The sequence below is a fragment of the Heptranchias perlo genome, chromosome 28 (genome assembly GCF_035084215.1).
Source record: "Heptranchias perlo isolate sHepPer1 chromosome 28, sHepPer1.hap1, whole genome shotgun sequence".
NCBI lineage: Eukaryota > Metazoa > Chordata > Chondrichthyes > Hexanchiformes > Hexanchidae > Heptranchias > Heptranchias perlo.
In genome coordinates this window covers 24,990,140-25,013,996 of record NC_090352.1, presented here as the reverse complement: position 1 = coordinate 25,013,996, position 23,857 = coordinate 24,990,140, and the positions used below count along the sequence as shown (strand labels likewise).

At 41.4% G+C, this 23,857-nt stretch overlaps 1 protein-coding gene across 2 annotated transcripts in view; it reads left to right on the top strand.

Moving 5' to 3' along the window:
- acaca (acetyl-CoA carboxylase alpha) overlaps positions 1-21,481 on the top strand; it is a 206,279-nt gene extending 184,798 nt beyond the window's left edge. For both annotated transcript variants that reach the window (XM_068008235.1, XM_068008234.1), the window contains 4 exons: positions 3,461-3,615; positions 4,897-5,067; positions 12,370-12,506; positions 15,054-21,481. In XM_068008235.1, coding sequence (XP_067864336.1) covers positions 3,461-3,615; positions 4,897-5,067; positions 12,370-12,506; positions 15,054-15,180 — 590 coding nt within the window. In that variant the 3' untranslated portion in view covers positions 15,181-21,481. The remainder of the gene's footprint in view (positions 1-3,460; positions 3,616-4,896; positions 5,068-12,369; positions 12,507-15,053) is intronic.
- Positions 21,482-23,857: the final 2,376 nt, after the last annotated feature.

The window sequence follows — 23,857 nt, the reverse complement described above, 5'->3', positions numbered from 1 at the left end:
GCATTTCTCACCCCCTCCAATCTTGCTGGGGTATGATTACATGGGCATTGGGTGCCCTTTAATACTCACACTCACTTTCTCTCTGCCTCCCTTTCTATCTTTCTCTCATACACGCTAGGAAGAAGATATTCCTCTCCCACTTCCTAGACCAAGTGTATTAAAACCAATTGTAACACCACTAACAATGCCCTGACTGCCTTGACTCAACACAGACCAGGGATCAAACCTTGGACCTTACTGGCCTGTGTGGCTCAGTTTCACACTGCACAGTGCACTTACCCACTTTGCCATTGAGGAACTGTAAGAGATGTGAATTCAGTTTTAAATTGAATTGAAGAAAAGCCAGTACATTTGAAAGGCTGCCAAGAAAAGCCAGTAGCCAAAGGGTTAATTGATTAAACAGTGTCAGTATGTGAAGACTGCTAGGGTGTTTTGCTCTGTTACTTTGGACTTGCCAACATGAAGCGGGAAGGATATGAAACCTCTTTAGTGATTTAATTGTAGACACATTTCTGCGGTTGATCAAGAGCTTGGTTTTACAATAGTGATTGTGAGCAACAAATAGTCTCAAAGGGGATCAATCATTGTGTAATCGCTCTCTGCCTTCTCCTTCACTGCTGTTTATTTTCCAAGAGAACAGGGCTGGAGCAGCAAAAATCTTTAAAGCAACCCAGCTTTAAATTGAGCAGAAAATAGTCATCGACATATTTGTTAATATTACCTAAACCATTAGTCTGGATGGTTGGGCTGCTTCTTCAACAAGAGAAGTGTCATTAGGAGCATAAAACACATTCAGTACAGCTTGCCTGCTGTATATTTACAATTCCTAATAAATGTTCAAATACCTGGATCTCAGACTTTCCTTTTCCACACATCCATTCACATTCTCCTTTGCTATACTTGACTTTACAGGCAGTTCCATGTTAGGGCAGGTTCTGGTCAATCTTTTCCACATTCCACATTTCCCATTCTTTTCCGGAGGCTTAATTTCAGTAACAGTGAAAGACTTGTCACCAGACCCCCATTACCTCCCTTCATTTTCCACTTACAGCACCTTGTTTTCAGAATCAAGGTATAAATGGGGTAGATGCAGGTCAATCTGTCTCTGCTCTGCTTCAACAACTGCATTATTTCCAAAATTTAATGAACCCCACCTTCCAACTCACCAGTGTGCATTCCTCTTTAAGAGATTGAGATTGCCAATTAGTGTGAAATCATTTTCCGTTTTGCACTTTGGACCAAGCACCATCCTAGAGCTTGATTGAGACCCAGTGTAAGTTCACTGTTGAAGAATTATATGGCCTGAATGATTTTGTAATTAGTTTTGTCCACATTTTGGCATCTCACAGGCACTCCGTATTCTTCAGGTCCAGTGCTGTCAGGCAGCATCTAACTGGTTTCAAAGTGAATGTTTTCCATTGACTTGGTCGCAACTATTAACTGGTGATCAGGATCAGACTTTTGTCCACAGATGACGATGACAGTGCTGGGAACTGTTGGCTGAAATCTTGTACATTGGGAAATTAGCAACATCGCTGCAAGAAAACTTTTTGCATTAAATGTTAAAATGAAAATATTTATTTTTGATAATGGTCAGACATAAAAGGAGTTTTCCCCTCTGTGTTAATGGTTAGCCTTCAGTCTGCTAAAAGAAGATACAAGGTTATTTGAAACTGTACAGCACAAGTAGATTTCCCATGCGTTTCAAAATGCATTCTACACTGTGGGGATGGAGGGAGATCTAAGGGTTAATTTTCAACTTTGCTGCCTGGGCGACAAGCTGGCAGAGTGGGTTGCCCGCCTTATATTGATTTCAGTGGAATGAAAATCGGTTTGCGCCTATAAAGGTGGGGGGGGAGTAATCTGCTCAGTCAGGTTATTGCCCAGGTGACCAAATTGAAAATTATCCCCCTAGTCTCCTCCTGTCAGCTGCACATAAGTAGTGTGAACAATCCCTGCTCCCTTATCCTAATGGCATTGTAGACCCATGAAAATAATGGCTCGATCTAAAAGTGAAGCTCAGCGCTTGTCACTGAGTATAAAAGCAGGAGAATGGTCTGGCTGACACCAAGCTTGGGTTTTTAAAACCTGTAGATTGTAGGAGGCAAGGAAGGCCTAGGGTAATATTTGGAGGTCCTGGAAAAGATTAAGTTAGAGTAGAAGTCAGTCTGACGAGTCTTGATTTTTCAACACGTGAGGTTATAGAAAGGATTAAGGTGAAAACCTAAGGGAGCATAAAAGAGCAGGGTGGAGAGCTTGAGGGAGAGAGAAATGATAAAGTTCAAAAAGGTGATTATAAAAATGAGACTGAGTGTTAAATATGAGTTCTTGGAGCATTTTGTTTCTGTCTACTTTGCATATTGATGCCCTTTTCACTGTTCCTCAATTAAATTCAACAGAATTCTTTTTAAAAGGGGAGTGGAATATTTAAGTGCTGATTTTGGTTAATAACCTCTAAGTGCTCGGTAGTCCTCGTCCCATTTTGTGGTGTCATGCAGCTTTAAATGAGGATGATCATTCTGTTTGCAAACGTTGCACAGCTGCGAGGTGAAAGAAATGACATCTCGTTGCTCTGTTATTAAAGGGAAACACGGCTGAGACACTGAGAATGTGAACTGTATCACACTGAGAAATTAATTGCCAAACTTTTCATCAACTGAATAGGACTAAATATAGTGGCTGTATTTGTTTTGACTCTCTTAGCAGCTCAAAATGAAATAAATGATATTTGATGTCATCAGTTTAAACCCATTCTAATCTGGTGATGCTGCACCTGTGATGGTGATCAGAATATGGTATTGTTGAGTAACAGATTTGCTGGAGGGCACCTGATATATTTTTGTATTGTGTATAGAAGTGGCCATATTGCTGTGTTTCAGGGTCGTGATTACATTATCGTTCCCTATATTTAAAAAAAAATCCAAGCTTTTGGCGTTGTGTCTGCCCCGCCTGCCATGTTATCAAGCTGTTCGGATTATAAAGTCCCCGGTTTGAAACCTTCATCTGTACTCTGTTAGTGGAACCCAGTGGATCCACACTACAGTTGGTCTCTGTACCCATTGGGTATTTGGAAAGCCGGGGGGGCGGGGGGGAAGGAAATCAGCCATGGTTTTTGCTCCTGATTGCAGTCTGGTGTCCTCTACACGTCAGGTGAGAACAACGTTTCAGCTTTGACGTGCCTGCTCCCCTCCCCTGACACAGTCGAACAGCCTGCTGCACTCACTGTCTAGGCTCACATGAAGAATAGCTACCCATGTGAGATGCTGGAGGGACTGATGTCCCCTGTGGAGCCGTACGTAGCAAGAGTCGACGCCTTTTAGCGGAGGAACAAGTTCATGTGGCTGGATTGGCAAACCCAAACACTTAAAGGCTGTCGACTCGGTGTCTGTGATCATTGTGTTCTCAGAGTTTGTACAGACTTTTTGATGAGTTTTAAGTAGAAGTATTTCTTTCACTGCAGGCACCCCAGAGCTGAGTCCATGTGAGCGGAAGGAGCTGGAAACAAAACTGAAGGAGAGGGAGGAGTTTCTATTACCCATATACCACCAGGTTGCTGTGAAGTTTGCTGACCTTCATGACACACCAGGCCGCATGCAAGAAAAAGGGGTCATCACGGTGAGTGATCTAATATGTTCCACTTTCTCTTTTTAGTATTGAGGGTGCAGTCCATTTTGAATAACGAGCAGCCCATCCAGTCCCACCACCAACAGGCCAACATTTACAAGATTGCTTGCTCTCAGTCATTTGCAAGACTTGTCACAATGGTGGGAGCCAGAATGTTCTCTTGTAGTATGGACCCCTTCTGGTTACAGCAAATTGAAACTAGGATCTAATGCAAGTCAGCATGCAGATTGTAAAAAGGGCATCTTACTGAAAACACATGGATGGTTTGCCTCGGTTCAATTAGGCATCATAATGAAATAGGTCAGGTTTGAGGCATGACCCGGAGAACTACTTGGAAGGAGACGAAACCATCTTGAACGTTCAGCCATGTTGATTACAGTTGCCAAGGTTCAACCTGTCGGAGGGTCGAAATTTGGAACTCTACAGTCTAGCTGATGAGAACAGAGGGACAGATCGGCAGTGATTCTGCTTGGGTGTAGCTCAGTGACTCCCCCACCCCCAATCCCCACAGGCTGCTTACAGCGTGGCCTTAGCTGAGGCTATCAATTAATTCTGAAATCATGCATGCAGTTATCTTTTAAATGTCGTCTGCAGAAATGCTGATTGCTTAGACCTTAGCATGTGTGTCGGCAAATCTAGGACAAGACAAAATAAAAGTAAATAAAGAAAAAGGCAGCCAACTGAAATGCATCTTTAAGAATGTTCTGTATTAGCATACTGCTGCCTGAGCTGCACTTATTATTTATTGGTTCCACTCTAGTCAGATATAAGACAGCTGCAGCTTAATTAATAAAATGTCACTTGGATCTTATTAATGCGTCATTGGAAAATGGAGCAAGCCCCGATTTGGGGAATCGGGTTGTTCTGTTCCACTTAAATCCTGATAATGACATAAACTAGCTTTTCAAAAAATGTAAAATGAATAATAAAATGCTTTAGTCAGCATTTCTGTGTACAGGTGTACATAGTGTGTGCTTCAACTCATTTGATCATGAAATCTGAACAACTGCTTTTTCAAGTTTTAAAAGAAATTTTGAGAAAATTATTAGGAAGTATTAATGAGACCTCCAGCATGTCCTGTGTCATCAGCTGACATTAAGGAATGGATTATATGGGCTGAGCATTGAAAACCTAACTGCTTGGATCAGGATCATGCACTGAATGAAGAGTTTGAAGTTTTGAGATTTGATGAAATACACTGGAATTTTCTAGTTTGATCAGAATTCATATTGTCAAAAGTAGGATATATTATGGTTTCTCATTTAATGACAGGATATCTTGGATTGGCCAACATCACGTACGTTCTTCTACTGGCGTCTACGCAGACTGCTCCTGGAAGATACCGTGAAGAAGAAGATCCTTGATGCGAACTCAGAGCTGACTGACGGACAGATTCAGGCAATGCTGAGACGCTGGTTCGTGGAGGCTGAAGGAGCAGTAAAGGTAGGTTTCCAGGGAGTTGTGACTTGATACTTGTACTATCTGTTTCTACCCTTGGGGCTATAAAGTCAGATCATTTATACCTGGATGTATTTTTGCAACTTTTGTGATTCTGTCACTAAACTGAAGAGTAGCATTCCACAATGTGACTGATGAAGGGGTTTGAGGAGAGCCAGCCGAAGATACACAGCAAAGGTGTTGAACGCGAATTGTTCTAGCCCCCCGAGACTAAGTGTCTGAGGTGAGGGAATGTCCCTCGTGTTACTACATGGTTGATGACATATCTTGGTCATCTGCCCAATCCTCCATCCCTTCACGTTATCAGTGTAGCCCATACAGTTTACAACTTTTTATTTTGTATTTTACAAGACATAGCCAACGGTTTGGCAAATTGTGTCCTAAAACAGCTGAAAATCGAATCATACAGCAGTCACAGAAGGATGAGATACGGTAAAGGAGGCAGTAAAAGATCACCTGCATGTGTAACAGGGAGGAATACAACTTACATTTCCAAATTGCTCATTACATACAGAGACAAATCTAAGAGTGCTTTACAGGGCCATGGGTATGTGGTAGAGTGGAGAACTGTCTGAAGCGGGCAAAAGCAAGGGAGGCAGAAACCCCACTTATGCACATGTAGGGTTTCTGCTGCACTTCCGGTGAAGTTACATTGGGGGAGCGGGAACAGCTGCAAGGAAATTCCCGGCAAAGGTCTGTGAGGAGAGATTTAAGGAGGTTTTTGAAGGCAGGGCGGAAGGCGGCAAAGTGGAGATGCTACTGGAGGGAGTTTCGAAGGATGGGGTTAGGCAGCTGATGGAGCGGAGAGACTGAGGAACAAGCAGTAAACTGACAGACCTTACAGAGAAAGCAATTGGGAACTATATAGAAAGTGTGGTCTGCCATACAGCCCCTTATAGGCCAGTGAGAATACCTTGTCTTTGTGGAAAATAGGCAATATAAGACCAAGTAGGGGAGAAGGGGACCCACACAACAAACAAAACTAAGAAATCTGCTGGGAGACTAAATCTAGGGAATCTGGGGAATTGATTTCTTGTTCAAGGAAGGGCACAATAACAGTTCCTTGGGACAACAGTCTCCCAAGTGATAGCACAAGGTGCTCCCAAAGGACAAAAGTATAATTACGATAAAAGGCAATTGATTTTGTGAATTTGTACTTATCAAGGCAAATGATGTTAGTCCTTGGGAATGGAACATTTGTCACATTTTGCATCATAAGCCCTCCTGTGTCAGGCTAGATGCAGGTTTAAAGTTCCCTTTACATCATGTACTTAAGCTTCAGAAGATCAGCTCCTATCGGACTAGTCTGAACATTTCCATTTTGCACATCGGCCATTCTTGTGGGGAAATGTATTCAATTTCCCAGCATTACCATCCCTACCAAAAATAAATCAACCAAAACAATGTAAATGTTTTAAAAAGACTGCCAGATCCCAGTGGTGTGCAGGAATGCCGACACATTCAGGATTGAAGGTGCTGATTTATATAGCAAGATTAGTGGGAATCTTTTCTCATTGGGAACTACATGGAATAGTGCAGGCACTGTGCACAATCTGCTCCCCTTAATTCAAAGTTGATTAATTGAAATGATCTGATCATTCTATTGTTTTTAGTGCTAAATTTCTGCTGAACTATATTATTTACATTTTGTTTATTAGATAATTTGACTCTTTAATGCAAAAAACACCTTCAAATTACCAGCATTAAACTCTATCAGTATGGTGTAGTTTAACAGATGGTGAAAGTAAAAATTAAAAAATGATTTGCATTTTTCTATAACCTAACCACATGCTTTTTAAATTCTGACAGCTACTGAATTACCTCAGATCTTTACAAAAACCCACTGTTCGAAAGTTCAAAATTTTGAATACAAATGATATTTTCTCCCTTTTCATAAAGTATTCTTTTAGTGTGATTGTTAAGTGCACTATCCTTTCATTCTAGGATCTGAGTTTGAATCTGATTGTACTAAACTGTCCCAATTCTCGGTGAGCACAGGCCCCACAATACAAAATTCCGCACACATTTGCACTAAGTCAGGAAGTTTTTCACTCAGCGAGTTTGTAGAAATTCTGTAGTCTCTTCTCCGTTTACTGTTGAGGCACTTGGGGAAAACACCACCAAAAGCAGATTTGGTATTTAGGTCATTGCTGTTTGCGGGACCTTGCTGTGCACAAATTGGCTGCTGTGTTTGCCTACAAAACAACAGTGACAATACTTCAAAAATAATTCATTGGCTGTGAAGCACTTGGAAATGTCCTGAGGATGTGAAAGCTGCAATATAAATGCAAGTTTTTTGTTCTTTATTTCTATTTATCATTTCACTTCAAATAGCAAACAGAAGTAAACTTCCCCTTTGTTGGAAGCTATACTATGCTCTGAAACAGAAGTGTGGCCTCCCGATCCTGTTCCTTAATGGAATGCTGTGCGCCGTGACTGTCATAACCATTACTTAAAGTTAGATGTTTGATATCGTTTAGATTTCTTTACATAGATGTTCCTCAAAGGCTAACCGAGTTCCCTGTGCTCTTTCAAATTGGAAATTCCTCTGAATAGTGAGACTTCTTACCAATAACAATTCAGTGTTTCATTTAGTTGTGTACAGTAGTGCTGCACATGTGTCTGTGGAACACTCAATCTGATGTCTTTGATAGTCCACATGTGCCGTTGTTTACATGTAAATTTTGTGCTTGCAAGCAAGTAAACCACACCAGGGTTTTAACTCGACATTGAAGACATGAAAAGCATTCCCAAAAAAAAAATTGCAAAGTGGGACTATATCAGTAAAAATAGAACTAGTTCCAATTAAAATTAACAGAAAAGATCAAGAAACCATATCAAAGACGACGAGTCAAATCCAGAATGCTCTCTTATCCTCCCATTTGAGACACCGCCCCAGTAGCTCATCGTGCGGCTAATAACTGACTAGGTGTGCGACATAAGCAAAATAAGAAAATAAAGTTCCAAACTTTGCCAGAACAAAACAGACTGGTCCCCAACCTTGGTCACAACATTGCTTCAAACATCTATCAACGCACAAAGCGAAAATACTCTGGAGCCACGCCAACCTCCCCAGGTAGAATACGCTTTATATGCAGGCGTTTCGTTAACTAATACTTACAACAATCAATTCTGATTATATTAAGCTACAATTAATCTGCACCCTGGAATGTGTTGATAGGAACTGGCGTGCTGTTACTTAATTAAAACCAAAAGGATTAAAAATATTAATGGTATTAAATATTCTCCTAAACCACAAGCGCTGGAATTCTTGGGTAAATCTGCTCTTCTTATGTGAGCTTAAAATGAACAGTCATTTACATCCTTTGAATCTTCAAACTCACATGCCAAGTATTACTTTGTTTGAGCTTATGACGAGCTAGCATCATGAATATGCATTTTAGTATTACAAACTGTCAAAAAGGCATCGGGAAGCATTTTCGTGCAGCATGTTTGGTTTATGTGGCCAAAATAAATTTTAAAACACTACCAAAGAAACTGAACTAAAAAGCAGCCTCCAGATTTAGGCTGGCAGTAGAACAGGTAGTCACAATGCCAAACTGTGATTCACAGGTAGAAGGGGCACAGGTATCAATACCACTCCTCATGATCTGTGTCACAGCAGAGTCCTGGGAACAAAACCTTGCATTTGGAGAATAATCCTGGGGTTTGGGGGGAAAAAATGGGGGTGCAGGAGAGAATGATTTTAAAAAAAAAAAAAATATTTTCCCTTTTTGCTCCCTCCGTCCTGGAGGCACTGATTGTCACAATGCTAAGATCCCACAGGTGCCGGCAATTCCTAAAGACCTTGCTCAAATGGCCATTTGTCACATGTGAACCCAGACAATGACTGTTGAAAGGCTATTTTAACTATAGAGGGTGTCACAGCCAAGCCTGATCCTGTTCTCACCTAAAGTCCACACATCTACCTTTCCAGCAGAGACCGTTGGATAGTTTATCAGGAGTGGGCATCCTCGCTAATTTTTGTTTTCCCACCTCCGAAATCTTGGGTCACTTATAGTACCCCAACTGCCAGCTGAGCTGAGGTGAGGTAATCAGCATAGGCCAGGGATTGAAGTTGAGCCAGTCTGTTCCCTGTGGTTTACTGCCACGCTAAAGGGTGCCATTACGCACTAAGCTATTAGAAAGCTGTACGTTTATTTTTAAATGTGTTGAAAACACTCCTCCAATCGGCCAAATACATAAAGTGTACACTTGTACCATCGGTACGGTCTCAGACTGGGGTCGTCAGTGAATCAGATTCCAGTTATACTGCTGTGTGCCCCTGCGATTGGCACTGGGGTTAATGGCAAAGGTGCACTGAGTATCCATGCACAAAGCTCTGCTTCATGGACAATTAACTTTTAATGTTGAGGGAGCACAGGCGTAAGCGCCAGCTTGCTATCAGCATTAAAAACACTCTCTAAACTTACTTTTAAACGCTCCCAGGTAGTCCAGTAGACTGCCTGAGCACTTCTGAAATGTAGCTTTGAACCATCAACAACTTGCATTTATATAGTGCTTTTAATATAGCAAAACATCCCAAGGCGTTTCACAGATGTGTTATCAAACAAAATTTGACACCGAGCCACATGAGATATTCGGACAAGTGAAGAGGTAGGTTTTAAGGAGCATCTTAAAGGAGGAGAGAGGGGCGGAGAGGTTTAGGGAGGGAATTCCAGAGCTTAGGACCTAGGAATCTGAAGGCACAGCCACCAATGTTGGAGCAATTAAAATCGGGGATGTGCAAGAGATCGGAATTGAAGGGTAGAGATCGCGGAGGGATGGAAGAGGTTAAATAGATAGGGAGGGGCGAGACCATGGAGGGATTTGAAAACAAGAATGAAAATTTTAAATCCAGGTGGGAATTATACCTCACCTTCTGTGAAATCAAACCAAAAATAAAAAGGAAACCTGCAAATGCTGGGAAATCTGAAATAATAACAGAAAACACTGGAAATACACAGCAGGTCAATTAGTATCTGTAAAGAGTAAAGACAGGTCACGATGTTTCAGGTGTGTACCTTTCATTAGAACAGATGCTGTATTTCCAGCATTTTCTGTTGTTGTGAAATCAAACCAGTTAGCCTACTCACCATAAGGGATCGCACATCTCTTTCTTTAGTTCACTCAGGAATCTGATTGCTGACAAGTTATATTGCCACCTCTGAGTTGACACACACCCAGAACCACCTTGAATCAATGTAAAAGTGGCAGTATAAGTGGCAGTCTCAAAGACGTTTTTGGCAAACTATGTGCTTGAGCTGAATCAGATAGCGCCACTGCTGCTGCTGCATGAACAGCTCCTGATTCTCAACTGCTGACTTTGCATACTGACCGTCCCCTAATGAAATGAACCTACCTGCAGAGCTCCCCAAGAAGACGACCTTGTCACTTTAACCAGGTCTCTAAGGAGCTTGTAGCAAAATGGTTTCATCCAGCATATTTAATTTTCTTCAGATTTTGTTGAGTCAACCACATGACCAACTCCGCACCAAAGAAAGCACAAAGTCCTGTGAAGTGCACGGTTCTATCCTGAGGTTCTTAGTGGTTTTACTTTGCAGTGTCCGTGTGATAGATGAGGGCCAAATCAAAGAAATACACTCTTTACCAAAAGGCATCCTCTAATGTTTGACTTGAAGCCCTGTATACAAGTTTCTGCAATTTTCCAGTTGCTATTGGGAAGAACGTCCTCATAAAACCAATAGAAAAAGAGGTTATCTGGTACACTGACAAACGCCTTGTACCTGTTCTCCTCCAGGGCTACAGACAGCTCATCTCGTGCAGCCAGAGCCTTTTGGTTGTTGGTACCAAGGCATGGAGCAGGAGAGAACCAATCCATCAATTAACTGTTTACTGCAAGAGCTCTACAACCCAGCTGATTGTCAAATGCCTGTGAAATGTTAAAATATAGCTAAAACTGTACAATTCATTTCACTTTGTGTTGTATCTCTATCACTGTGATAAGACTGTCTTTTTTTATGTCAGTATACACAATCACTGCGCACCCTATCCACAACCTTGTGTACCACCCTCCCCCATCGCTGTTAATACTAACTCCCGTGGGAAGCAAAAAACCTGTGGCCAATATCAGGGAAAAACAAGAAATTCCTTTCTAAGGCAAGCTATCAACAAGCGATCATTGCTACCTAAGATGCATTGTTAGATGTATTTAAATAACAACCCCTCCCCAATATGCCTCATTGTCCTTAGGAACCTATCCTTTATAAACCCTTCTTAGCACAAAGGGTTTGCAGGAATTATTTTTTTAATCCCAATTTCTCCTCTCTTGTCCTGACTCCTGCTGGGGTACGGTTTTGTGGGTGCAGGCATCCCTCTGCTGCCTTGTCTTAAGTGGTCATTCTTTGTTTGAGGATAGATAGTGAGTAGCAGCAGGCTATTTTACCATGGAGACATCACATTGGCTGTCATCAGCCAAATGTTCATATACTTGTACTTTCCTGGCAATTGTCACTGGACACCAATGAGGAATGGGAACATTCCTCCACCAATTGAAACAACTAAATGCTGCCCTGGCTAAGATCAGCTGACTGAGCACAGTCTGCGAATGGAGCCTGGAACATTGTGGTCTGTGTGGTTTAGTATTGCACTGACTGTGGCTTTACCCAAAGGGCCGTCATTTGGGAAACTGGCTGATTAACAGTTGGATAATGTTAACAAACTATATGGCTTAAAATAAAAATTAATACATTCAAATAATCCATACAGGAAGTTAACTCAATAATGTTATTGCATAACGAAGTTTAACACCTTGGCCGCCTTTTGAGAGATATCTGTTATACAGGAGTTCCTACAGGGTCTGGAGTTACAAACCAGATTGAAGCAAATTCCTAGCTCATGGTGCAAAAGCAGTAATTTCACACATTTATAATTCCATTTTAAAAGTGTCATGAAAATGTTTAACTTTTGAATTTGTGTTCATAACATGCCACATGAAGTTACAGCCTTCTTTACGGGGAGATTTTAAGTTGCTTCAAATATGTGATCATGTTTGCTTTCAGCCATTGGATTTGGGCCTCACGAGTTCTAGTTCAAGAGTACTAGAAGAAGCCTTAAGAAGACCTTTTACTTGGGTTTAAAGAAACTTAGACAAAATTAATAGTTTTACTTCCAGAATAAAACCCAATGGCATCAATAGCAGACTCCTTTCATTATAGTTGTGAATAAGATTCCTGTCAACAGCACTAGATTTTCACCTGAAGATTTCCATTCACTTTTGGTAGCACATGTAGAAAATCGAGTGCTAACAATGCTCTTCACTTCCAGGCCTATCTGTGGGATGATAATAAGGACGTGGTAGAATGGCTGGAGAAACAACTGCTGGAGGAGGAAGGAGCTCGGTCCGTCATTGATGAGAACATCAAGTACATCTGCAGAGATTATATTCTCAAACAGATCCGAAGGTGAGACTCGCTCTGGTTTTTCTCTTTCCAGAACTGTACCAATTCTGTTGCTCTTTTTAAAATTACTGGTATTGCAGTTTATAAATCTCTAATGAATATAATAAAACAATAGCGCGCATCACACCTTAAATAGTGATGAGCAGCACAAAATAATTAGTAGCAGGAAAAAAAAGTCTGTCATGCTTTTATGATTGGTTCCTAGACAATTGAGCCATTCAGTAAACACTTTACTGCTATCCACTGTCTCTCTCCACCTCTCAAACTTTTACTATATTCACCAACCCACCGTGAGCATTGCCACAGGAGATCTTCTAGTTTTTTTTGGAGGTGGGGGGGAATTGTGCATTTCTTCACTTCTCCTTCCTGAGTTCACAAAACTGTTTAGCTCCCTTCAGCTGGTTCTGAAGCAGTAATGGTAGAGGCCATGAGTTGGTTGCCAATCCATTCTCTCCAGTGGGGAACAGTGTGTTGCAGGGGAACCAAAAAGGAAGGAAGGAGGAGGAGGCAAGTAAGCAAACTGCTGACAGCAGAGACTGGCACTGTAGGGCTTTGTTTGCTGTTGTGCACTTAGTGTAGAATGCATATTAATGCATACGTTTCTGAGATGTACTTGGGACGTGAAAGCAGTCATAGGTCCAACTACCAAGGGTAAAGAGGTGGGGATGAGATGTCTTCCACTCCCAAAAAATCTCCCCACCCTCAGCTCCAAATCCCAGATTTGCCCCTGATATGCCCCCAGCTCGTGGGACCTCTGCAAGCAGCAGCCTCTTAACTGCAAAAACAAGTGGAACCCTGCTTGTGTGCTGTTCCTGACTTTCCCTTGTACAAACTGGAATATGTTCAGCATTTTATGTGCACCAGTCTACAAAATGTGAATTTAGCAGGAGCCCTGTGCATCCAGTCCAAAGATAAACACACTGTCCATCAACTGTTTCCCCAAACAAAGTGATTCATCCAACACGTCTCCAAGTGATTCTCAGAAGGCCCTGTAATTTGCATATTTTTTCTTTCCCTGGGGCCTCACACAGCAAGGTATTAATTTTCAGTGAGGCAATGCAAATGTGTATTAACTATCACACATATATGACTGCATCCTCTGCTTAAGGATTCTGTGCAGGCAGGTGCAGTAAGCAGACAGACTTGGCTTGTTCCGAGTTAAATGTTGCACAATGATCTGAAGAAATTCTTACACTGATTCTTGAACTCCAAGTAGCACCTTCTGTAATGTATTTCTAGTTGGTATATCTTTCTGAAGTTATAGTCCCCCCTGTCACTTTGTATAAGGCCACTATTTACAAAAATAAACTGCAGGATCTGACCAATTTTTTTTCTCTGCCAATTGTTCTCTCTGCGAAGGCATTGACTCTTCACTGGGGTACAGTTCCATGGGTGCCAGATGCCCTCTGGTACCTCTCTTAAATAGCCACTGTTCATGTGCGAGTCTGGATGTTAAGTGTCAGCAGACCATCCCTTTCCCACTCAACATCCACGCAAGTGCTCTCCCACTGGGGCGTTGTTCAATAATGATTGAGTGGAAACCCTGCCTAATTTTTCTCTTCCCTCCCCCCACCCCAACCCATAGCAATCTCATGGCTTCAAGTTGAACAAGGCCAAGAAAACCTCCACCCTAGCAGATAACCTAGATTGACATTTCCTTGTAGTACTACGGGAATGCTGCTTTGTCAGAGGGGCTGTCGTTCAGATGAGACGTTAAACAGAGACCTTGTTTGCATAGATGTAAACAATCTCATGGCACTATGTGAAGAAAAACAGAGAGTTCTCCCAATGGCCTGGTTCATGTTCCTCCCTCAACCAACAACACCAAAATAGATTGTCTGACCATGGAAAAATCAGACTGATCATGAGAGATTGGGCAATGGAAAAATTTAGAGAGAGGAACAGACAAATAGAGAGCAAGAGATAGAGACAATCAGGAGGAATCACTATAGCACATGTTGAAAAAGTGCATTGACTCTAGTCCTCATAGACCTTTGTCACGTTACCTCCCCCCCCCCCCCCCCCACCCATGTACAGGCTTCACCCCAATCGGGGGAGGGTGGTGCACCACAACATTTGAGAACCACTTTAAAATTAAACTAAAAGCTTGCATTAAATTGTGAAAACAGCCAGCAGTTGCAGAGATGATATTGGCTGCAGCATGAACATGGCCTGATGGCCAAATACAGCAGATGTTAAATAGTGGTGTTGGAGTAGGTAGTTCCTGGCTGTTTAGCACCCTTAAAGAGCGACCAGCTCTGATATAATACAGTCAGTTTCCAGATGTTTCAGGCTGAGTAGTCCACAGTTTCACTATAGAATTTCTGGGTTCCAAATATACTCATTTAAATTATAGCACCTAGTACTTTTGCTAGTTTTGTATATTATGTAATTGTACATTTTATGCCCCCACGTTTTGAATCTATTGTATGTAATAAGTCTTATTTTTCTTCCATCCATGATTGTAATTGTCTAATTCTGTTATGTTGTCAATTTGAAGATGATTAAGATTACAGAAAGCAATGGTTTGTTTGTACCTTGTCTTTGCAGTCTGGTGCAGGCCAATCCTGAAGTTGCCATGGATTCTATTGTTCACATGACCCAACACATCTCACCCACTCAGAGAGCTGAAATTGTGCGCATTCTGTCAACAATGGATGCCCCTGCTTCAACATAGAGGACACATAGACTGGATTCTGCAGTGAGCTGACAGGCACTGGCTCTGCCTGTTCTATCACAACAGCCTTACTGACAAGGATATTAGAAATTATGGAGTGCGGAAACCCAAGCACAGAAATATGGACACTGGCCCACAGTTGGAATTTTAACAATTTATCATTTGTATCTGAGACATAAGGCAAGGGTGAATTTAGTTTAAGCAGATGTAGATTGTGATGTAATATGTATTCCTGGCACTGAATGCACCCTGAACTCGCGTGTCCTTGTGAAAGGGCAGTAAAGATAGTGAATGTGCCTTAAAGACACAGTACTCATCTTTGCTGGTCCATAAAGGCTCTTTCAAACTTCCAGCAATCAATTCTGAACACTACAGTCCTCCGTTCTTTTGCAGGCATAAATTGACATTTAGCACACCTCATGAAGGGCATGTGGTACATTGTGGTTTGCAGTGCTAGTTAATTGTGCACTCGATGTAGAATGCTAATAGTTTGTGGAAATATGTTAACACTTCTTTGTGTAATCAGCTACCTTCACCATTCTGAAGTGCTGCTGTAGTTCATTTAATTTTTTTTTTAAAACAGGAGCTGACTTGAAAGAACAGTTAAACAGCCAAGTGAAAGTCAAACCTAGTCCCCCAACTTGCCATTGACTAGAAGTCTCTAGGAAGAGTTCTGCAAAATTGCAGGGGCGGGGAGGGAGGAAGGCTGGTAGTTATGGTGATGTGAAAAAGCTGCCTGTTGTGTTAAGCCCCTTACTCTTAATTAATGAACCCCACGGGCAGGTATACCAGAAGGTGAAGATGTGAGCATTTGAGCTTATTCTGTTAAAATAGGAGCCATCAGATAGAGCTGTTTGTTTGTTCCCAACTATGTTACAATTTGAATTTTCATTGATGCACAATGCTGATTGATTGACAGGTGGATCCTAACATTGTTAGTGCAGACGGGCAAGGGATGTCCTTAAATTTATTGAAGGAGGTGGGGCTGGTGTCCAGCTTCAGCACAGGCTATTTTAATCTGATTTATAGTTCAGAAATTACAATTTTCATATTTTTCCATAAGCCTGGTAATTGCCAAATCCAACAAGAAAACAGAATAATAACAGTAATGATATGTCAGGAGGAATCTGTGAACGAAAGGTGTCAGCATTTTCTTCTTAGTCCTGGTGCTGAAAGAAGTATCTGCAGTTTGAATGCACAAGAATAAAGATATGAGCAGGAATGTTTAAATCAACAGAAGAAATTTTATTCACTTCAGAATAAACTGAAGTGATGTCTTGGAGTTTCACCCTTTCCTCAATATTATCCAAAAAGGACTTAAAGGAACAGTGCACCAAGAATCAGTCCAAAATAATTTTGGTAAACATTGGCATTTTTGTGGCTTTAAATCAATTTCACCATTAGTCCATATGTTAAGAAAAGGTTCTTATCACCACAGTAAATTTCTCAGTAGCCTGGCATTGTGTTGCTTCAGGGAAACAAGAACGTACATTTAGTAAGAGTCTAAATATTTAGTTGCACTGTGTATCATCTCTAAATAACCAGATCTGGAAGAGCTCACACAAAGATCTGCTGTACAAGCTATAACCAGGGTCTATGAGTAGTATTTAGAGGAATGTTGGGTGGGCAATGATTCGCACTGGCCAGTAATTATTTGAATTTTCACCCCCCTTTTTGAGGGAGCAATGTCCTTTTACTTGGTTGTTTTTAAAATGGGTGTAACTGCACTAGTTCTGTTCCTGCCACAAACTATTGAAGGTGAGTCAAATATTTTTGGCAGTGTTTGTAGCAGTGGAGGGCATCCAGGTTCAGTGCCCCCAATTTCCTGATCTCACCTGACCTGCTCCGTCCGCACAAGGGAGAGAGAAAAGCAAGAGAGTCATGGCTGGCCACCTGTGAACAGCTCCTTAATCTCTCAGTTCAGAGAGTACGGGGAAAGGGAAAATGAGGAATCATTGCTCGTCTCCTATGTACAGCTCCTTATCACTCAGTTCAGAGCAGTATGGGAGAGCAGGTCAACCGTAGGAGCTGTGTGATCAGGGAAATGGGACAAAGCAGAGAGATTCATACCTTCACTAAACAAAGTGAGGATTCAGATTTAGGGAGCCTCAAAGCTTTTTGAGTCTTAGTACAAAATAAGATGGCAGTTGAGACTGAAGTGTGTATCTCTGTCTTTCACTAATTGTTCTTTTCAGGCTCTTTTTCAACCATCCTATTTAGACAGTTAAAAGAGGCTGTGCTGTCCTCAGATTTACAACTGCCTGCTAGCATTTGTTACTTCAGTTACTTTGATGTTTTATACACTGGGGTTAAGATGTTCTCTGAGCATCAATTGGTGCAAAATCGTAAACGCATTTGTAAAGAATGGTTTTACAATTTCAGTATGAGCTAGTGTCCAGAGAAAATCTTCCCCAGTATTGTAAATGAGTCGGATGAGTTCAAACAATGAAACACATTCACAGGGGGCCATTTTTGGACACCTGTTAAATGCGGTCCCACCATTTTAACTGCAAACAGCATCTGTTTAATTCTAGACAGCTTCATAATTAATTACCTATTTTACAGAGCTCTTATTTTCTTTGCATTAATACCCAAGGATTTTTGCTTGGGCTTTGTAAATGATTAATTATATATTTTTTAAATGTGTTAAAACCCAGATGCATATGCAGAATATTATATGCATTGAATGGCCCACCTCACTGATTAACTTGTAGTTAGGTTTATATAATTTTTTAAAATGCCACACGGAGGTGCAGTTTGTAAAATTTGTGGTTGGAACTTTTTTTTACTGCAGCATCAACAATGTCTAAGGCCCATCGCTCCTCCCCTCCAGAAGGGGGCGCTGCATAGAGATATCATCTCCACAGGATTCATGTGGAAATAGGATACCCTGGTCTTAGTGCAGGTGACACTGGGAGAAAAAGGCAGACACGGAGCAGTTATTTCAGTGATCTAATTAGTTGGATGTGTAATTTGTGATGCAACTGGAATTACTGTCCTTGAGCAGAAAGCGCAATTAAAATGCCCTCTCCTTGCCTGTCTTTATATTTCACAGTGGTGCCTATGGTAAGACAGTGATTGCGCCTAGCGGTTATAAACAGATTATGTTGGGGAGCTGTGGTATGTGGAATTTCACTCGTAGCCTCGACTGTGGGCAATAGGTGGCATGGTATAAAGTCCACAGGTGTGACACTGGGAAACAGCCTGTGGTTTACAGGAAAGGGATACAGTATCCAAACAGGTATGAAACTCTTCAGTCACTGTAGTGTACTGTCCCAAACTAGAGTGAAAAAGGAACTTAGAAGTGTCAGTCCCAGAGTTTTCCTGAATGATAGTGTAAGTCCAGAATTCACCTTTAAGTTTGGGAGGTAAATCATGTTCAGGGTCTCTTGTGGTGTAAATTCTAAATACCACAGTCCTGTTACTCTGTTTAATTTATACTTCTAATTCATTATTTTTCTAGTGACAATGTTTATATTTTTAACCTGTGTATCAGAGCTCTTTCATGATGAGCATTAAGACTGTCCTGGAATTTCTGTTGTATACTGATAATAGATGAAAGGTTAAGGTGAGCAATTCGGGGGTGAAATTCCTGTGAACATAAAAATGGGACTGCCTGTGGAATTGAGGCCCTGCAGACAAAATGACATTCTCAGAAACTGCACATTCTGAACTTGTGGGTTGCTGAGATTTTATTAAGGGTTATTAAATTCAGAGAAAAATGGTCATTCTCTCATTTTTCCTTAAAAGGAATTTCACCGACCCCGCGTAAACAAAGGAGAGACGAGTCATGTCAGCTGTTGAACAAGTGATGAAATGTATTAGTGACAGTGATTTGTTGTATTGAAGCAGTGGGTCAACATTTTTCAGCCAAAGAATCCTGAGATGCAATGTTAATGGAACAATAAAATTGACTTTATTTATTCCATACTTTTTTTTTTAAAAAGATAATTTTTTTTTTAACATGGAAATAATGAGGCCAACTTTGTTAGGAATTAATTTTTTAAAAGTTGTTTTCTAGTAAACCTCCCACTCTACACCCCAGCCACTTCATGTGCCGGCACAGGCACGATGAGCTGAATGGCCTCCTTCTGTGCTGTATGATTCTGTGTCTTCCCTCTCGGATCCTGTGCCAGCCAGGAGAGCTGTCTGCTCCTTCACAACCACTGCTGTTGCTGCTTTATGATTGGCTGTCAGGAAGTTTTCACTACCGTTCTCCCCCCACCCCCTCCCCAAACACCTCCACTCCGTTTATTCTGTTCTAATAACCACCGGCAACGAAGGAGCAGGAATGTCCCGTAGAGGGTTTTTTTGTTGGGGGGTGGGGGGGAGAGGGAATGCTGCCACAAAGTTCTGCAAAAAGTAAAAATGACAAATGGTAGAATAGAGCATATTTGCTGAATTCAGGTGCAGTCATAGAAAGTTACAGCACAGAAGGCCATTCGGCCCGTCATGTCCGTGCCGGCCGAAAAAGAGCTATCCAGCTTAATCCCACTTTGCAACACTTGGTCCGTAGTCCTGTAGGTTAGTATTTTTTAAATGAGTTGAGGGTTTCTGCCTCCACCACCCTTTCAGGCAGTGAGTTTCAGACCCCCACCATCCTCCAGGTAAAAAAAAAAATTCTCCTCAGCTCCCCTCTAATCCTTCTACCAATTACTTTAAATCTATGCCCTCTGGTCACTGACCCCTCTGCTAAGGGAAATAGATCCTCCCTATCCACCCTATCTAATCCTGTCATAATTTTATACACCTCAATTAAATCTCCCCTCAGCCTCCTTTTGTTCCAAAGAAAACAGCCCCAGCCTATCCAATCTTTTCTCATAGCTAAAATTCTTCAGCCCTGGCAACATCCTCGTAAATCTCCTCTGCACCCTCTCTAGTGCAAATACATCTTTCCTGTGATGTGGTGACCAGAACTGTACGCAGTACTCAAGCTGTGGCCTAACTAATGTTTTATACAGTTCTAGCATAACCTCCCTGCTGTTACATTCTACGCCTCGGCTTATAAAGGAAAGTATCCTGCATGCCTTTTTAACCACCTTATCTACCTGTCCTGCTACGTTCAGGGATCTGTGGACATGCACTCCAAGGTCCCTTTGTTCCTCTACACCCCTCAGAATCCTCCCATTTATTGTCTATTCCCTTGCCTTGTTTGCCCTCCCCAAATGCATTAACTCACACTTCTCCGGATTGAATTCCATTTGCCACTTTTCTGCCCACCTGACCAGTCCATTGCTATCTTTCTGCAGTCTACAGCTTTCCTCCTCACTATCAACCACACGGCCAATTTTTGTATCATCTGCAAACTTCTTGATCAAGCCAGTCCTGTTAGAATTCTGCACACTTATTGGAGGGTACAGAGTACAATGAATCCAAGTGTAGACTTGCATCCGGAAGCAGAAGGGGACAGAACGGCAGGAGCTTTTCTGTGAGCAACATGAACCTTATCTCACTAAGTCGGCCATGGATATAAAATAACTAGAGGCCAATGCACAGTTGATGTGCAATCAAATATTTATTTCAAGGGGCGGGGGGGGGAAGAGGTTGTCTGTGTCTTTTCTCTGGTGTGAAGCAGAAAGCAGTGCACAGGGGTGTGCTGTTCTCCTTTAGGGTGTGTAGGTGGCAAAAGCAAAGAAACAAAAGCCCCCACACTTTTACAGCTGTATTGAGGGTCAGTGTGATTTTTGTCCCATGGAAATGCTGTTAGTCTGGCACATAGGAGCTCACTTCCTGTCACATCAATCCAGAATAACAGACAATACACCATGTGGTTTAATCGAAATAGTATTGAGATATTGATGAAAGCAGAGATAAGCTATGTAACTCTATGGCTAAACGCACACTGCTGTGTGCGCGGTTAGTAGATTTCAACCAGGATAGTACGTGGAGTGCTATTCTTGGCTTCAGTGTTAGGGAAGGGGAAATTAGTCAGGGTTTCCACTTCAGCTTGCTATCCAATGATCCTTGGTGGCCATTCACTAATATGAATACCCACTTGGGCGAGGAGCCTGAGAGCTGCCAGTGCCCACGGACTGAACCCCAATAAAAGTCAGCATCTACAGGAGAGGAGGAGGGGAGACAAGTGAGTTTCAAAACAACTCTAAACTTTGACAGTAGATTGATAAACCATAAAGGTACTTGAGGGGGGTGGGGACGAGGAAATTAGTCGCATTACAGTGTAAAGAATCTTATGCTCTCAAAGCTGAGGATCAAAGTAGTAACGTTTTTTAATTTAAGGCTTTTGTAACTTCTTCAATCTCGAGAGTATTGAAAAGATCAAAATAAAAAAAAATTAAATTGAGTCTTTGCGGTTTGCGTTGTCTGATTCCTCATCTAGGCCACAAGGATAGGTCGGATTCATTACCAATCAGACAGTCCCACAAATATTTAAAACAAATTGAATTGCACACCAATACCCATCACAATTAGACTTGGTGCAATAACTGAATTAGCAATTCAACAAAATAATTGGAAATGCGACATTCTCTATCCAGAAGCCTCCCTCGAGGTTTTTTCGATCTATGGGGGTACTCAGCTTCACTAATTCTGCAGCTAATTAGTGCTGCACTTGGAAATGAAGTTGTTTAAATGTAGAATTTCTCTTTGGTGAAAAATACATCACAACTTAGAGAAAATGTGCCCTAAATTGGAATCCCAACTGTGTAACCCTTTAAGCACCAAACTTTAGTGTTTCTAGCATGTGCACTGAATTGTTTGCAATTTGTGGTAAATTTTTCTCTTCTGCAGTATTGTTTTTTTCATCAAATTTGTGCTGTTCACTGGTACAAGCCTCAACCTTTGATTGTAGTGGTACAGTTAGGGCTCGAAGGGCAAGTTGGAGTCATACCTCTACAGAAAAGTCAAGTTTAATATGGAGAAGAGCATAAGTGACCCAATCAGCTAGGACTTGCCCCTATTTAGGGACTGGGTGACTTAGACATGTTCCCTTTGCCTCTGGGATCTAGATTCATATCCAGCCCAAACAGATTGGATGAAAGTCTTCTCTTTTAATAAAGGTCCCAAGTGAGTATGTAATCACAAACTCATCCCCAGTGGATATGAGCCCACAGCACAGTGTCCTTGTACTTCACAGTCAGCACAACTAAGCAGAAATGTAACATTTACATTAATAATGTAGCTGTAGATAAACCAAAATGTTAGAAAAACTTTACATTTCTATAGAACTCCTCATGTACAAGAAGGTTTATCAGAGCAGTTGGCAGGATGAAGAATATCGATCTTTAATCAATAAACCTATGCATTTTTGTAGGCTAAAATGTAAACCACTCCAAGTACCATCTATAACTTGAGTGCTTAATACAGTGCTACTTTTTGTTTGAATATTGACGTTGTAAATAATAACAGCTGGTGCAATATTTTAAACTTTAATAAACCGGTAATAGATGTTTCATTAAACTTTTTGCTGTTACCATATAGAGGAAACATCACAGCAAATTGGTAAATGTGTTTGTTATAAGCCATTGGATATAGATAATGCACATTGGAAATCCTCCTCTTCCTCCCCCCTGCCCCCCCCCCCCCAACAATATAGGGCAATATTTTCCGGCTGGCAGGATTGGTCCCACTGGAGGGGAAAATCAATCGCAGTGCTTTTCATGCCAAATGAAGGTAGTATCTGCCTCGCCTAAATGTGCAAGAGTTCATTTTAATATTGAGATTACATTGAATATATGTAAATAAGGGTTACCATGACTTGCTGTGTGCTCCAGACGGCATCTCTTGCCCATTTCCTATCGGCACATTTGTTCAACCCTCTACTGTTTTTACTAGCAATATCTTTTGCCCTGTGCCGTTTGAGGAAAGGCTGCAAACTAGTTTTATCCCCACATGCAGCTGCATAGCTTTAAGTGACATGTCACATCCCTTTGAGTTAGGCCTGTAGCCTTTTATAAGGGCTGATGAAGCATCACAACCCCTCCTCGCTCTTTGACGAGCTCTCGGTGCCAGGGTGGTAACTCTCTGTTAATAATGAATGAGGACCAACCCTGGAAAGATCCAGCGTGTTCACCTTCTCCCGGTTTGTGCAAATAAGAAGCTTGCCACCAATTCAGTACCATGATTGGACAATCTGCCCAATTCTGCTCTGTATGAGGTGAGTGTATTTAATCAAAGAATTCAGACTCGACTCTTCATTGAAAACCCACCTGTTCGGTCCCAAAGGTGGCTGATTTCACTGTATTCCCTATAGACATACAGTTAATTACAATTACAAACCCAGTCACTGCAAATGAACAGAATCCTATTCAGGCTGACAAAAGAAAAATTACATTTAAAATAAACACTTTTTTCCTCCCTTGGTGGCATGAGTTTATTTATTGTTTTTCTACAATGCTTTTCAACCACAACTCTTCCACTTTCTTCCGAATAGATTAATCCTCAACTCTGGATGTTTTCCAGTCTTGCTTGTTTTCTGTGGATTTAATTAAATTAATTACAGCATTTATGTTGATACTGGGCACAGCCATAAAGCTGCTTTATTGTTCCTGTTTGTTGGCATTCACAGTCGGTTTGATAGCATCAAAAAACAAATTACAAACCATTTTGCACCAAGGTTGGCACAATGGCTTTATTTTAAATAATACTTGGAAATGGCTACAGCTTACAGGTATGAAAAAATACATACCAGAGAAAACCTTTTGCAACTGAGTTGCAAATG